This window comes from Centruroides vittatus, unplaced genomic scaffold (genome assembly GCF_030686945.1).
Source record: "Centruroides vittatus isolate TY-2023 unplaced genomic scaffold, ASM3068694v2 scaffold_384, whole genome shotgun sequence".
NCBI classification, from domain to species: Eukaryota; Metazoa; Arthropoda; class Arachnida; order Scorpiones; family Buthidae; genus Centruroides; species Centruroides vittatus.
This window is the reverse complement of record NW_027122705.1, coordinates 171,585-188,005: the sequence shown is the minus strand read 5'-3', so window position 1 is coordinate 188,005 and position 16,421 is coordinate 171,585. Positions and strand designations below refer to the sequence as shown.

At 35.4% G+C, this 16,421-nt stretch overlaps 1 protein-coding gene across 2 annotated transcripts in view; it reads left to right on the top strand.

The window, feature by feature from the left end:
* LOC136988686 (serine/threonine-protein kinase MRCK alpha-like) overlaps nucleotides 1–15,995 on the top strand; it is a 73,213-nt gene extending 57,218 nt beyond the window's left edge. For both annotated transcript variants that reach the window (XM_067286613.1, XM_067286612.1), the window contains 18 exons: nucleotides 384–464; nucleotides 2,540–2,595; nucleotides 8,133–8,272; nucleotides 8,651–8,732; nucleotides 8,811–8,954; nucleotides 9,026–9,098; nucleotides 9,185–9,247; nucleotides 9,626–9,706; nucleotides 9,782–9,945; nucleotides 10,106–10,271; nucleotides 10,354–10,461; nucleotides 10,560–10,640; nucleotides 12,825–12,922; nucleotides 13,116–13,327; nucleotides 13,409–13,514; nucleotides 14,616–14,676; nucleotides 15,164–15,318; nucleotides 15,384–15,995. In XM_067286613.1, coding sequence (XP_067142714.1) covers nucleotides 384–464; nucleotides 2,540–2,595; nucleotides 8,133–8,272; nucleotides 8,651–8,732; nucleotides 8,811–8,954; nucleotides 9,026–9,098; nucleotides 9,185–9,247; nucleotides 9,626–9,706; nucleotides 9,782–9,945; nucleotides 10,106–10,271; nucleotides 10,354–10,461; nucleotides 10,560–10,640; nucleotides 12,825–12,922; nucleotides 13,116–13,327; nucleotides 13,409–13,514; nucleotides 14,616–14,676; nucleotides 15,164–15,318; nucleotides 15,384–15,404 — 1,892 coding nt within the window. In that variant the 3' untranslated portion in view covers nucleotides 15,405–15,995. The remainder of the gene's footprint in view (nucleotides 1–383; nucleotides 465–2,539; nucleotides 2,596–8,132; nucleotides 8,273–8,650; nucleotides 8,733–8,810; nucleotides 8,955–9,025; nucleotides 9,099–9,184; nucleotides 9,248–9,625; nucleotides 9,707–9,781; nucleotides 9,946–10,105; nucleotides 10,272–10,353; nucleotides 10,462–10,559; nucleotides 10,641–12,824; nucleotides 12,923–13,115; nucleotides 13,328–13,408; nucleotides 13,515–14,615; nucleotides 14,677–15,163; nucleotides 15,319–15,383) is intronic.
* The last annotated feature ends 426 nt before the right edge of the window (nucleotides 15,996–16,421 follow it).

The window sequence follows — 16,421 nt, the reverse complement described above, 5'->3', positions numbered from 1 at the left end:
ATGTTTCTCCTTTAATTAATCCTTATAGTAGCTATATTTTCTCCTCAAAACTTATGATACCAAGTGTATAGAAGTTACTGATAATATATTACAATCACTGAAAAATTAAAAGAAGGAATTTTTCTAAATATCTTTAATCAGAATAAATAATTTAAGACTCTTTTAATGGATTTTTAAAAATTTGTTAATGTATGTCCACAAACAGTATTCTTAAAAATCATCTTTGTGCCTGAATGATATCCACATACGGAGATGCTATTGGTGAATGTTGACGAAGAAAAATGCAAGATTGCATCTTCCGTCGACATTCTTACATGTGGGATCACCCACAGAAACTTAATGAAATTGGATTATTTATAAAATGAAAAAACATTTTATTTTAGTTTGTGGCTTTGCCTGTCATATTACCTGTCAAGCTAAAGTTCCTGCTATGTGTCCAGTGCCTGCAGATCAAAGTGAGTTTACTAATTGATTTTCCAAAATTTAAAGTTAATTTTTAAATTATGCCATTTAATTGATTTCTAGAATGTTTGTTAATGTTCCAAATTTCAAATAACACACGATTTCAGCTCCGATAAAGCAGTTTTTTTTTAATCAAATGATGCGGTTGGATTTTTACCGGGACGTAATACAACTGAACCGGTAACTTGTCATGTTGATAGGGAGACTGCTAATTACCCGTGGGTAGAGTGACCCACTGGGGCACTCTGCTGACCTGTTTTTACTCCTTGGTATATATAAATATATAAAATTACATATATTAATAAAAACAAATCTAATATATCTTTATCTCTAGTCAGAATTACTTAGTATCGTTAAGGATCCAGCTGTATCATTTCATTATTGGCATAATCTTTGTTTCTAAATAGTATCAAGTACAGTAGTGTGACAATGCTGAAGCACCCCCTATTGTTTCGGCATGGGACCGAAGGGTCGACACCACGTCGGCAATAACTACAATGACAAATTTGTCAGATCTGACACTACTATGTTTTTAAGGATAGACACAGAAACCTTTCATTTTTGTGCAAGCAGTCTCCCCGGACCCAAGTATTTGTAGGCGCTTGGGCCCAGGATGGAGATGGCCAGAGAGATGACTGGAAAAAGTGCACACCATAACTTAATTATAAAAGAATAATACCCGTCCATTTATTTATGTAAACTGTTTATACACGCGCACACACACACACACACACACATTTATATATATATGGGATAACAGAGTTATGTTATAGCTTTTATATAGTGTCATATAATGGATAAGGCTTATATAGTGCAACATATTTACATATTTGATTAGGCTTTATACTAGTAGGTACTGTTTTAACAGATTCCTAGCTGAGAGAAAGAGCTTACATTTTTACGTGCGATGCTAAATACTTTGATACCTTGGTTGGGCAGAGTTAGGCTCCTTGATGATACAGTACTATCAAATGTTCATTGCTAAGGTGTCTACAGCAAATGGCAGTTGAAGGGATCGGCGATGGAGCACGATTAAACTACACACTCATGAAAAGGAGGTGCATTGACAAACTATCGGGCCCTGATGACTCTCTTGTCCTCAATTCTACTCTTTTATTTTGGGGGTCCTCCTCTTGATTTTGACACCCTCTTTAAGTCATGTTACTATTTTTGACCAATAGTGAATATTTGTTGAATATTTGTAGCTAGTTCCTGGTGACACATTCGATGTGTCACCTGGGAAAGGAAGTGACTTCAGGGTGAAAGATGCTATCATCCTCCGGTAATTAAATTGAAAATTTTTCACTGGGATTTAAACCAATTTAACTTTTGAAAGATGAAAATTTTTTTGCTCAAAATTTTCATCTTCTGGTCTCTCGCAGTAGTCTCTATAATCTGACGTATCGGACTGGCAGGTGTCTGATTACTGGATTTTTTTCTATGTATGTATATACCATATGGTGAAAAAAAGCATGGTTCATGGGTTAGATTATCATATTAATCATGATTGTGACTGTTTTGTCAATTGTGTTTACAATAACTATACATCAGTCTCTCTGTTGCATACATCAAATGGTAACACGAAAATTTCATTTGTGTCATCCTGCGGCAGAGTGTCAGATTACCGGAGATGTTGGACCAGAAAGTGATGGACTATAGAGAATTCTGCGTTAAATATAGTTGCATTTGGATCGGAGCACTAGTGCAACCTAGAGCATACTAATGTGTCCTAACCACACCAAAATGAAAGTTAATGCTCCTTCGGGCAAACTGTTCTCTCAAGACGGAGCAAGACATACCATTTTTCAGGTTGCCCGACATTAACGGTTTAGCAAATGCTAGGATTTACTAGCCTCCAACCAAACATGACTTGCATCTCATTATGAGCATTGAAATTAATATATACAAAATATTTTATTGGAACTGATATACAAATAGTTGCTGTTTTTTATTGTTTATTGTGAATGTTAAAGTTGTTTGTTTTTATGAACTAAAGTTTATTAAAAAAATTAGAATGTAGTTTGAAGAGATATCATTAAGTAATCTTAAATTATGTATTATTTTATTAGCAAAAGACCGGTCGGTATCGATCCAACTAGAGGAATCGGAACAGCCTACGAAGGCTATGTAAAAGTAAGTTTATACAATTGAATAAGTTATTGGTCCTTCACATTTTTTTTTTTTTTTTTTTTTTGTCACTTTTAATTGAAAAATGAACGCTTACAGAATGATTTTTTATTTATAAACTATAGTCAACATAATAGTTACGTAAAATCAACAATTATAACATTCTGAGAATTGAGCCTATAATAATAATAATAATAACTCTCCCGTGGTCACACCTGGTCGTGGTGGGAGAGCCCAGTAATTTTACTGATCCATAGGGCAATGCAGGCTGGAGCACAAGCTCCTGGTAGGGACACCCATGCCAGTAAGGTCTATGGGGAGAAATGAAGCTAAGAGTGACCACACCCACATTCAGTGGAGATATTTATTATGGTCATAACTAGATCAAAGTGTGATACCGGCTCGGACGTCGCCCGGGTTAACAAGGTCCGCGTTCGTGGGTTAGGCAGAGGCTCACGTTCGAAAAATAGGCCACAGTCTCCCTTGGTTACCGGTGGCGAAAGCAGCACCGGCCCAAGCATGGCTACTGCAATGCTCTCAACAGATGTGAGGAACCAACCCAGCCTTGGTGTTTCTGTGGCAATGCATCCACAGACCACAAAGGCTGGAAAACCACGCCAACGGATGAAATGGACAGTAGAAATGAACGAGTTTATCATCCGTACTTATTACACGATCACAAAACTGGAAACAAACATGACAGCATACAGACAACAACTACACCATAAATTCACACAACAATATCCTCACCTCACTGTCACTGAACAAAGGGTTGTTGATCAAAAAAGAACAATTATACACAACAACCTTATTCCACAAACAACACTTGAACTTATCAAACAACAGGTTGCTGATCAAATACATCAACAGACAGAAACATCTAACATTAATGAAGATCATGTAACCTGTCAGGATAATCCAGCAACAAGCATTGATAATAACACACATACAACAATTACCACTAATGATACTACAGACACTTCCTCGTCCATCACTGATAACATAGACATGGATTTAGTTAATACGCTCTCACTTATATTTCAGGAAACACTCACTAAATATACAGGCACAGATCCCACACAACGACCACGAATACCAAAAATAAACATGTCAAAGGAAGTAGGAAAAACACTAAATTATGTAAACACTCACTTAATACCACACTACATTCATTCAATTTCTACACTCGCAGACATTCATACATTAGTTTATGCTGGGGCAGTCACAGTAGTGACACACCATGGACTGAAAGTACAGTCACAGACAAATACACAGAAAACACAATACTATCACAAGCCTGCCTGGCAGAGAAGAATAGAAATACAAATAAATGACATTAGACAGCAATTAGGCAGGCTGACACAATACACTAAAAGCAACATAACACCCAAATTAAGGAAACAGCTCAAAAACATTTTCAAGAAAATAAAAACACACACAAAACATGAACATCACAACACACACATTACAGAATACATTGATACACTAAAACAAAAACTTGCTGCCAAAGCACGTAGACTCAAACGTTACAAAACATGTACACTACGAAAACAACAAAATAAATTATTTACAAACAATGAAAAACTCTTTTACAGACAAATTAATAACAAAGCAAACACTGATACACAGCACAGTGGCACACCAACAGAAGAAGAACTCACAACATATTGGTCTTCTCTTTGGTCCAGTGCTGTCACGCACAATGCTGATGCAGGCTGGATCGAGGAGGAGAACAGAAACTTGCACAACATACCAACTATGCCCTGTGCTGAAATAAACATACACGATTTCCAATACACTGTTAACAGAACACACAACTGGAAGACACCTGGTGTAGACAACATTCACAATTTCTGGTACAAAAAGTTGACATCACTGCACCAGGAACTAGCTAAACACCTAACACACATCATCATCAATCCACAGGACATGCCAAATTTTCTTACTCAGGGCATCACCTACATGAAACCTAAAAACAACAATACCACAGACCCCACACAATACAGACCAATTACATGTCTTCCAACACTCTACAAATTATTGACATCCTGTATTGCAAACAAAATATACAAACATATTGAAGAACACGACATTCTAACGGAACAACAAAAAGGTTGCCGTAGAAACCACAGGGGATGCAAAGAACAGTTACTCATAGATTCAGTCATTCTACGGCAAGCACACAAACAACACAGAAACATACACATGGCATATATAGACTACAGAAAAGCATTCGACAGTGTTCCACACAGTTGGCTGCTACATATCCTACACATGTACAAAATACATCCATCACTCATTGCATTCTTTCAAAACACTATGCAGCACTGGAGAACAACACTACATCTCAGGGCCCATAACACTTCCATACAAACAAACCAAATTTTTATTAGGCGAGGAATTTTTCAAGGAGATTCCTTGAGTCCTCTCTGGTTCTGCCTAGCCTTGAATCCATTATCCAACATGTTAAACAACACGCAATATGGTTACAATATCAGACACAAAAAACAACACAGTTTACACTGTCACATCTCATGTACATGGATGACATAAAACTTTATGCATCCACACAAAAACAACTTCATCAACTCCTACAAATCACACATTCATACACCAAGGACATACAAATGGAATTTGGCCTAGATAAATGCAAAACAGTTCACATAGAAAAAGGAATCCTGAAGAAAGAAGATTTTGCACTTGGAAATGGAGACATTATTGAATCCATGGAAGAGGGCGAGTTCTACAAGTATTTAGGATTCCAACAGGCCAAACTAACAGAACATACACAAATAAAGCAAAGATTAATTAAAGAATACCAAAGTAGGTTAAATGCTATTCTCAGAACACAATTAAATGCAAAACACACAGTTAAAGCAATAAACACATATGTCATCCCAGTACTCACATATTCTTTTGGAGTTATACATTGGACTCACACAGATCTTGAGCAACTCCAAAGGAAAACAAGAACTACACTTACTAAGCATAAACAACATCATCCTAAATCTGCTATAGAAAGACTAACCCTTTCCACGTAAAGATGGCGGACGTGGCCTGATTGACATAGTTAACCTTCACTACAAACAAATACAGTCACTGCGAGAGTTTTTCTACAAAAAACAAGAAACATCACAATTACATAAAGCAGTAACTCTAGCAGACTCGAATAACACACCATTAAACTTACACTCACATCATATGGACACAACACAACATATAAAAAGCATAGACACCATTAAGCAATCGTGGGCTCGAAAGGCACTCCATGGCAGGCATCCTTACGATCTGGCCCAGGATTTTGTTGACAAAACTGCGTCAAACAGCTGGTTAGCTCGGGGATGCCTCTTTGGGGAGACGGAAGGATCCATGATTGCCATACAGGATCAGGTCATAAATACTAAAAACTACAGAAAACACATACTCAAAGATGCAACACTCACAAATGACACATGCAGAAAATGTCACATCATGCCAGAAACTATACAACACATCACCTCTGGTTGCAAGCTCTTGGCACAGACAGATTATTTACACAGACATAACCAAGTAGCAAATATAATACACCAAGAGCTTGCAAAGAAACACAAATTAGTAGACATCCACGAACCATACTACAAATACATTCCACAGACAGTATTGGAAAACAACACGCACAAAATGTACTACGACAGAGCCATAATCACAGATAAAACAATTTACCACAACAGACCAGACATCACACTCATTGACAAACACAATAAAATCACATACATTATAGACATATCCATTCCAAACACTCACAATATACAAAACGCATGCACTGAAAAAATTAGCAAGTACACAGAACTTGCCCAGGAAATAAGGCATCTGTGGAGGATGGATAGGGTGCTTATTGTACCTGTTGTTCTCTCCTCTACAGGTGTCATACCACACACACTACACAAAAGCCTGGGCACATTAGAATTGAATAGAAACACACACATCACTCTACAGAAGGCCACTATATTGAATACATGTCATATTGTGAGAAAATTCCTGAATACAGACACACACACTGATACACTTCTTTAATTTCTGTTTTGGTTACTATGCCTTGACTTTGGTCCGGCATAGTACTTAGCCACCGGTGTTAACCGAGTATATCTAACTTAACCCAACATAATAATAATAATATAAGAAACAAATTCTAATTTAGCTTTTATTATAAAATCAGATGGAATTTTTTGTAATAAAATATTTGTTTGTTTACATTGATGGCTGCAAGGACTGCATTAATATGTGGTTATACTTGGCATAGCTGAGGGGCCTCGCCGTTTCGATGGCCTCATTACTAATATTTTTGTTCTGTATTTGATTAACTTGTCCAAAGAAATTGGGCTTGACGGTGCTTAAAATAGCTCTGATTGTTGAAAATTATATTTGTTATCAGTAATCTTTAAGAAAAAGTTTATTAAACTCTTTTACCTGACTTTGTTAAGTTTTAAAAAATCTTAACATAACTTAATTGCATTTGTATCGCCTGAGGAAGAACTACTATTGCTCGAAAACGTTTGCGATATAATTATCTGTCGTATCACCCACACCATTAAGAGGTTCCAGGTACATGATTAATTGCATTGTCTCACATTCCAAACGATGGATTTGAACCTATCTTAAATTTAATAGTTCAGTCAAAGTGTATTTAGGTAGATGGTAGAATGTGCTCTTTAAAGGTGCCATATAGAAAACATCGTTTAGCAAACTTCCCATATGGGACAAAGTACTGAATAGTGGACCGAATAGAAGTGAAAATTGTTGGTAATTAATGAACTGTGTTAACTGAGGACTGGTAAATTCTATGGTTAAAATATGTTAATTAAAATTGACAAAATTTGAACGCATTATTACATGTATCATATATCATATAGCTTATTGTTTGACCATCCTTATTTTTGAAAGAATTAAAATTTTGCTTTTAATCTGTAAGAGGAAAATATATAATTTTCTTTAATTAGAGATAAACAGTACTTAGCTGTGTTGAGAATATAATTATCTGTGCTGTAGTCATGCTAGGGTGTACTGGATGTACAGTACCTGGTACTTTTTTAAGCAGGGTGAAGCCCTTTGTAAACATCTAGAGTGGACTTTAGACTATGTATCTCAGCCAAAAAAACTGAGAAAATTACTTCTTGCACAGTTTTTTTCACCGATTATGAACCTATTGGATGCATTTAAGCCAGTTTGCAAGTATCATGCCAAAAAGTTGTGCTTTGCCCATACAAAACTCCATAATGGTGACACCTCCATAGACAGTGTCAATTCAAACTTGGGTGCACCTTGGTACTTAATTTACAGCTACACTCCTAATTATATTAATTACATAGTTTAATTACATCTATAGCTAACTACTGCCTTTCTCTATTTTTAACACATTTAAAATTGTATAGATAGAGGATACGATTGTTAAAGTCTAAATTATGCAAATATTAGCTATATAATAATTATTAATTTAATTTATATATAATTTAATAAGAAAAATAAAAGTTTAATTATTTAGTCATTGAAATTTATTTCGATTTTAGGTACCTAAACCCGGCGGCGTTAAGAAAGGTTGGATGCGTCAGTTTGTCGTGGTGTGTGATTTTAAGTTGTTTCTGTACGACTTAGCCCAAGATAAAAATGCGCAGCCTTACGTCTGTGTTTCCCAAGTACTTGATATGAGGTATATTATTAAAAAGTAATGTTTTTTTTTTTTTTTTTTTTAATATTGTTTGTTATAAAAATTGAAGTGGCTGTTGCATTGGTTGTGATGATTTCCTTCTGCAAAATTGCACTTGGCATTTCGGATGTTTCGGTAGTGAAATAGAGTGGTAGAACTACAATTACACAAAGTAGTTTGGCCAAACTGGGCCCAGAGTCACATGATGCAAATGCATCAAGCAAAACTCCTACAACTTATGATCGAAACAGTTAAATTGTCTTGATCATAGGTCACAAAAGATGAAAATCAAAACTAAACTATCAATTCTTGTATTAATTATAATTTTGAATTTTATCTAGAATTTTAACATAAATATTTTATGAATGTTACCTTAAACAGGGATGAAGATTTTGCAGTGAACTCTGTATTCGAATCCGACGTCATACACGCCAACAAAAAGGATATTCCTTGCATATTTAGAGTAAGAATATTCGTAGTTTTAGTACAAAATCAAATTGATGTAATTACTTCCAAGAAATAAACAAATTTTTTCAAACAGATAACAACTTCTATGATGGATCCTCCCGGAATAAAAAATCACACACTCATGTTAGTAGATAGGGAGAGCGAGAAAAACAAATGGGTGGATGCCCTGAACGAACTTCATCGTATTTTGAGAAGAAGCAAATTGCCCACTAAGTCGGTACGTATAATTTCGGAATCTGTTCCGTGCAAGAGTTTGTAAATTACAGTTTTTATTCTAATTTTTAAAAGGTGTTTCAAGCAAAAGAAATATTGGATACCACAGTTGCAATCGTGCGAAATTCCTTAGCCGGCGCCATCATAGGTATTCGACTAATCTAGATTTTATTATCCATTTTATTGATTGCAACTGCATGGTTAAACTGATCTGTTGCAAAATTTGTCGTTTAGATAAGGAGAGAATACTTTTAGGAACAGAAGAAGGATTGTATTGTATTGATTTAGATCGTGAAGGTAATTAATATTTTTACAATAGTAATTTGTAATTATTCTGCAGAAGTAGTCAAGATGGTAAAAAAAAACACCACTCCCTCTCTCTGAGATCTAAATTTAAGGGCCACAACACAAAGACAGATGTTTTTTGTGAGGAATTAATTTGGTATGGAACATGATAATATATGGATTGAAATGAGAATGAACACACACTGTTGCTGTGTGGAGAAATTTTGGTGCAAAATCAGGTAACATATTTAGTGAGATTTGGATTCTGACGATGGACGAGAAATGGCCTAAAGAACAAGCTTCTGAATGTTTAATACCGTTTTAAATAACCTAATTGATACTAATAAACTTCATATATTTAATACAATTAAACAACTTTTTTATTTTTAGAAATAGCACGGATAGGTGACACCAAAAAAATCTCTCAGATCGAATATATTTTAATTGAACAACTTTTAATCGTGATTGCAGGTAATTTTCGAGTTAAATATTCTGTAGCATTAAATAATTCAAAAGAAATAAATAAAACCTTTCTTTTGATTAAAGGGAAACACAGGTATTTGAGACTCATCCCGGTGAGTGCATTAGACGGACACGACGTGGAATGGATTAAAGTTGCAGACACAAAGGGTTGTACCACATTCTGTTCTGTGTGCCTTCAACAACCATCTGGTTTTAAATATCTGTTTTGTGTTGCTGTTAAAAGACAGGTAATGCGATAATAATTTCGTTTGAATGCTCTTTATATGTCAAATATTTATGTCAATCTTAGATAACTCTTTTTAATACAAAATTTAAATACAAAAAAATTATAAATCTACCACGGATTTAAATATTGTCCATATTAATTAAGTTTAATTTTTCCCAAAGCTATTGATTTTTAACATAAACCGCACAAAAGGAAGACATCAGCGTCAAAGAGAAGTAACTCTTCCTGCTCCGGCTCAGTGTCTGTGTATAATGGGCGACAAATTAGGCGTCGGATTTCCTGCAAATTTTTACGTGTATTCTCTTTCCGAAGACAGCGCTCCAATGTGTACGTATTTCTTTTAAGGAAAAGTCTGTTCAGAAATCAAATCAATTTGGAAACATCCTGATAAATTTTAAAATTTGTTTAGGTTTGGTTCGTCCCGATTGCAGTGCCCTGTCGTTTTTGGCCCTCAATCCAATGGAAGCCATGTTGGCAATAGAGTTGCCTTCGGATGAATTCTTATTAGTTTTCAGTCGTAAGTCTCTCATCTATATGTAGAAATTTGTAATGTACCATTATAAATATTTTATTAAATACAGTATTAATAATAACTTTGAAATTCATTTTATGCAGAATTGGGAGTTTACGTAGATAAACAAGGAAAAAAATCGCGTGAAAATGAACTTATGTTTTCGGCCTTTCCAACAGCAATTAGTAAGTTAATAATTAAATGTGTTTTGTTTTATTTTATTATGAACAGTTTGTTTAACTTTACTACAGAAGCTAATTATTCTCATTTTTTTAATTAAGATTTTTTTGTCAAAACAAATAAATTTTAAAAAAAAATTTTTATTTACAAGCATACATTATACAAGGTGTACCAAAAGTTTCCTTACTCAAGTTTTGAAAATTACATGCTAAAAAAGTGACAAAAAGAGATATCTACTGCTTTAGATTTGTGATGATCCTTGAGTAGATCCATACGGGTCGAGTAACCTTGCATTGTCAATCAGGAAGCATGGCCACGTCAAGATGATGATCAATCCTAAACAAAAAATTTTACTTTAGGAGTTTATTTCAACAGAAAATCCTGCTAGCAATGCATGAAGATTTCAAAAAAAATTTCATGGTGTAAGCTTACTTTGTAAAAACTGGTTGAAAGGTTTCATAAAATCTGGATGAGTTTTTCCATCACTGCGTCATTTCTAAAGACTTGTGGCCACTTCCTTCCTGGGGAAGGAACTGGCCACAAGTCCTTAACTATGTCAGATTTCTTTTTACAGTGATATCTGAAAGATAGTTTATGTAAATAATTGCCGCAATTTGGATGATTCGAAACACACATTTCTTCAAGCATAATAGATATCACAATGTTATGATGTGTGAATAGGAATATAATTACAGTATAGAGTCGTTTATACGAATCAATTGGGAACTGGGGTTGTTCAGATAACTGATTTTTCGGATAACCGATTATGTACGAAAAAATATATTAACCTGTTCAATGTTGAAATTTTTCTCTGTTGCGTGTCGCTTCGTGTTGAATTTTCGTCGATTTTAAGCCTAACGAAAATTTTTATAATAATCGAGGCTATCGTATCGTTAAAAATTATTTCTTTATTTTGTACAAACAAACTAAATATATTGAAAAATATAAAAATTATACTTTAGAAGTAAATTTAGTATCAAAAATGTTCGATTCAGCACGACACAGTCCGACTGGAAAGTGTTCGGATAAACGACTCTCTACTGTATGTTGTCAAGTGGATATCTGTCCCCGGATGAATGGTAGCCACTTCCGACATCTACTGGTACGGCTAATGGTTCGTACACATTTTGTATCGGTACACAAGTCATGTTTTATTAATAAAACAATTTGAAAGGTCGAGTAAGGAAACTTTCAGTGCACCCTGCAGAAGACATAAGTCAAGTACATTGGTTTAAATTTGATGAAAATTTGTTTAATAAAATTGTAACACTGTTAAACCGCAGGTTTCGAGTGCCTCACTTTTCAAGCAATTTGGCTTATGAACAAAACTTTGAACATCATATTTGCCCCAGTTGCTGAACACACTACTCCACAGAGCTGGCCAACTTCCTGTACTTCCTGTGTTAAAGAAAGTTGACGACCCAACTAATCAACTACCAGTTCTGAAGACAGTGGCTATAATATTAATATTTATTAATATAAGATAGCCAGTTAATTAAATTAAAAATAATAATTAAAACTGGCCTTTACACCAAAATTAAAATTAATTAACTAACTAATTTAAATTGAAATCAAATCAATTGAAACGTAATATTTCAAAAGTGTGGATAAAGTACTTGTTATCAGTCTTGATTGATTTGGTTATATTTAATCCAGGAAGTCAGAGTTGAGAGTCTGTTTATAACACTTTGTAAAGTATCTGTTTTGGCTGGCAGTGATGGATAGGTGGTAATATATTATATTGCACTTGTAGACATTTTAATGCATGAAATACAGCTAAAAAAGGTAAAAAACCGGTTTTGTTTTGGGGGTCAGGAACAGAAAAATCCATTTAACATTATCTCTTATGGGAAATTTAAATTTGTTTCTGTTTTAGAACAAATTAAGTTTGAAACCCAAGGTTTGACTGTATACAATTTTATTCTTATATAACTACATATTTTTGGCTATTACTTTTGGGCTTATTACACTGTGTTTTCCTAGGATTCTTCACTTGGCATTTCTCTCTTTATTTTCTCTTAAAATAAAGAGAGAAAAGCCAAGTCAAGAATCCTAAGAAAACACAGTGTAATAAGCCGAAAAGTAATAGCCAAAAATATATAGCTATATAAGAATAAAATACAAAGAAAAAGGACAAGAAATTATAATAATAAATGTAATATGCAACTTTATTTATTACTGTTTTAAAGGTTATAATGATAACTATCTGTGCATCTACACCGAAGCTCACATAGACGTATTTGAAGTCACGTCCGGAGAGTGGATTCAGACGTTGAACTTAAAAAAGGTTAATTTTAACAGATTAAAGTATTTATTTTATTACACGATTGATTAGTTAAATTTATTTGGAATTTGTATAATAAAGCCAGACAAATGATTTTCTAGTACTTTAGTTATATATAAAAACTAAATTCAAATTATATGATTAACAATTAAATTATTTTGCCTGTTGTATTATAATTGTATTGGGTTTATTGTAGGCAAAGCCCCTGTGCAGAACTGGACAACTATGCCACACTTTTGCCACTGATCTACCGCACGTCGTCTATTTACACAACGTAAATCACTCGGAAAACACCGTTCACGTACCGGAGGTGATCGTTCAGCAAGTCAGAGGGAGATCGGGGAAAATGATGCTTACGCGCGTCAGAAGACGATTTTCCGTCAGGGAGTTAGAGAAATCAGGAAGAGTGTACGTTAACGATTTAACTTTATTTAAATAAGCGAACGATCGAATAACGTTTTCATTGTTTGGGATTTTTTGTTTAAGCAGTGAGAGACTCTCTCGAATGATTTCTGGGCCAACAAATTTCAACCACATATCTCACATGGGACCAGGAGAAGGGATCCAACTACATAAATTAATGGACATACAAGCAGTAAGTAGATATATACATAGAGTGATCAAAAAGTAAATTTACAAAAACTGAAGCACTGTCAAGTGTAACTTTGGTGTAGTACTAACCGAGTTGGGCAACATTGAATGGGTTCAAATGGCATGCAAGTGCAGAAAGTTGTGACGTAGCATTCCCAAAAGACAAGTCAATTAGAACAAATGGTTATTTGATTTACAGGCCCAGAAAGGTTTACTTGTTAACATGAGTTGGAGTATTACATTTTTCCATGACATCAGACTGCGTGTGACACTGGAATATGGATTTGTATGGGTGTTTTGATGCAAGGTTTGTCATCCTTTCTTACGGCTGTTTTTAAATATTTTTTCACATTTGAAAGAACGTATACACTGTTGACACTTTGAAATGGGCACAAACGAAGCTCTCTCTTGAAGGAGAGATTTCTGTTGTGCATGCTTACCTAAAGTATTTGTCTGTATTGTTGGTTTTGTGAAGTTACTTTTTGATCACTCAACACATTAAGGAAAAAACTAATATTTAATCAATTGTAAATTTTAATCGATGGATTATTGTTAAGCATACTCTAACTATTTTCTCCAAAATAATTCATAAACTTGGAGAATTGCAGTTCCAATTATGTTGCATTAACAATTTAAATATTTCTTACATATTACTATGTACAAAATACATTATTAATTAGTTTCGTTATGTGTAAATCTGCCTTATAGTAGACCCCCTTTACCATCCCTCATGTTACGGGTCATCACTTCCGAGGCCAGTATAAATTCTCTATTACGAACGTGTAGTGAAAATACAAATTGAAGAAACACTCAACAATGAGCCTTCACACTAAATCTAATGTTTATTTCTGTGGGTAACTCTACAAAAGTTAATATATAAATGGAAATGGGCTCAGAGCCACATCTTTCTAATAGTCTTTCCATTGTGAAATTAGAAGACACCAGACTTTACAAGTGTATAAAGTGTATTTTTTGTTAATTTTTCTGTTTCCAGATATGTAAATTTAATTAATTAATAAGTAGAATCTTTTCAAGTACTCATACTTATTGATCTAAATATATTTGTAATATAAAAGTACTTCAAAGCCAACAATTATGATTTCAGGTGAAACAGAACACCATGATTCACGAAGAAAAATCGATGGGAAATAAGAACATCATACAGTGTAAGTATGACATTATTATTACCCATTGTTATACTTTCAGTTTGATGCAATTCAAAGTAAATGCCTCCATCTCTCTCTGTCCTGTTTTATTCAATTTTCTCCATTCTTTCTGGCAAGTACACTAATAAGCTTACATTAAAAACTATTGTCGACTCCTCCCTCTTGTTAAAGAAACCAAACACCGGTGATCAATTGTGGGTTTGACCCAACCAGCAAGCCGGCAGTGCAAAGTTTTCTGTAGTTCCTTCGACATGCAAATGCCTTCCTTCGACTCGCAAACGGGGAAACTGGCCCCATTTGGGTGTCGAAGGAAGGCATTTTAGGAGGCACTCCCTTTCGTGTTGGCCACACGTTACCTTATTTCATCGCTTCGAAGGTCTGCAAAGCTTTGGAGAGATTCTCGAGGCTTTTACTGTGGATCGTACTCGCATAATGCGAAAAGTATATTGGGGAAAAAGAAAACATTGGAAACTTGTGGTATATTTAGGCACCCCCGCATCCAAACACGTGACGGGAGGAAGTCAGAGGGGACAGCGATCGTCTTCGTCGGTGGTGGTGTCACCCGATGGTTCCATCTCTTCGCAGGAACATTCCACTCCCAACACCGGGACCGGTTTCGGAACGGCGCACTCCTGTCACAAGGTAAGCGGGAGAGAGGGCGAAGGGAAAGTCTTTGCCGGGGTCTAACAGTGCTACCGGGTTCACAGGACCACGGAGAACAAATCTAGTCCGCACCATTCCAACACCAGCTCCAACCCCAGCTATCCTCCCAGCCCGCGACATACGGAGCCTGAGGAGGGAGAGTCTCACTACGACCAGCCCACCGTGGAGGGGTAAGCGGAGAGGAGCGCCACCTGGTACTTCCGCCATCGGGGACGGCCCGCAGGGGGCCGAAACGGAGAGAACTCGCCGGGACCCGACGAGGACGGACGGCGGACCGACGAAGGACTACTTAAAAGCCGAGGCCGGAGGAAGCAGGACGACGCGGCCACGGACGGGAGGCTCCCCGGATATGACACATGTACAATATTAATTGTAGGATAATTAGACTAGGAAATATTTATTTTTTGTGTAAAAAAAAAACCAAATATTAGATCCACACAAATATTTTTCCGATTAGTTTCGAAAATATAATAATAAATAATAACAATAATAATAATTATTATAAATATGCAGTCGCCCCTAAATATATATAAATAAAATAAAAAATAAATTATATATATATTATATATATCTGTATAAATTATCGAATCATTCTTCATTATTGTAAAGCAGATTTTTTCATTTTGTATATTTTAATAAAAATTTGTGATATGTTAGAGTCGTTTTTCCTTACTCGACGAGCGCAAACTCCGCCAAACCTCGATATAGCGCCACCGGAACCGGAGCTAATGTAGTGGAGATGCACGCGAGCGCCGACTTTGAAAATCGCGCGGTTCGGCGGCAAGTGTGTGCCCTTTGCCATGCAAAACACTACGTTTTGTAATTCGGAAGGTGGTGCTGTTTAATGGTCGCGAGGGACATCGTTCGTTGGCGCTATATCGAAGTTCGACTGTGTGTATTCTTTCTTTACGTTGCTTTCGGACTTCGGTATTTATTATGGTATTATGGACCTTTGAATGGTCGTTTAAGGGGGTTGCAGTGACCCACCCGACGTAAATTTAGCGTATAATTCGTAGAAATTAAATTTCGTTAGTATTGTGGTGCAACACCGACGAATCTACTACATTTCACTCAAACATCGA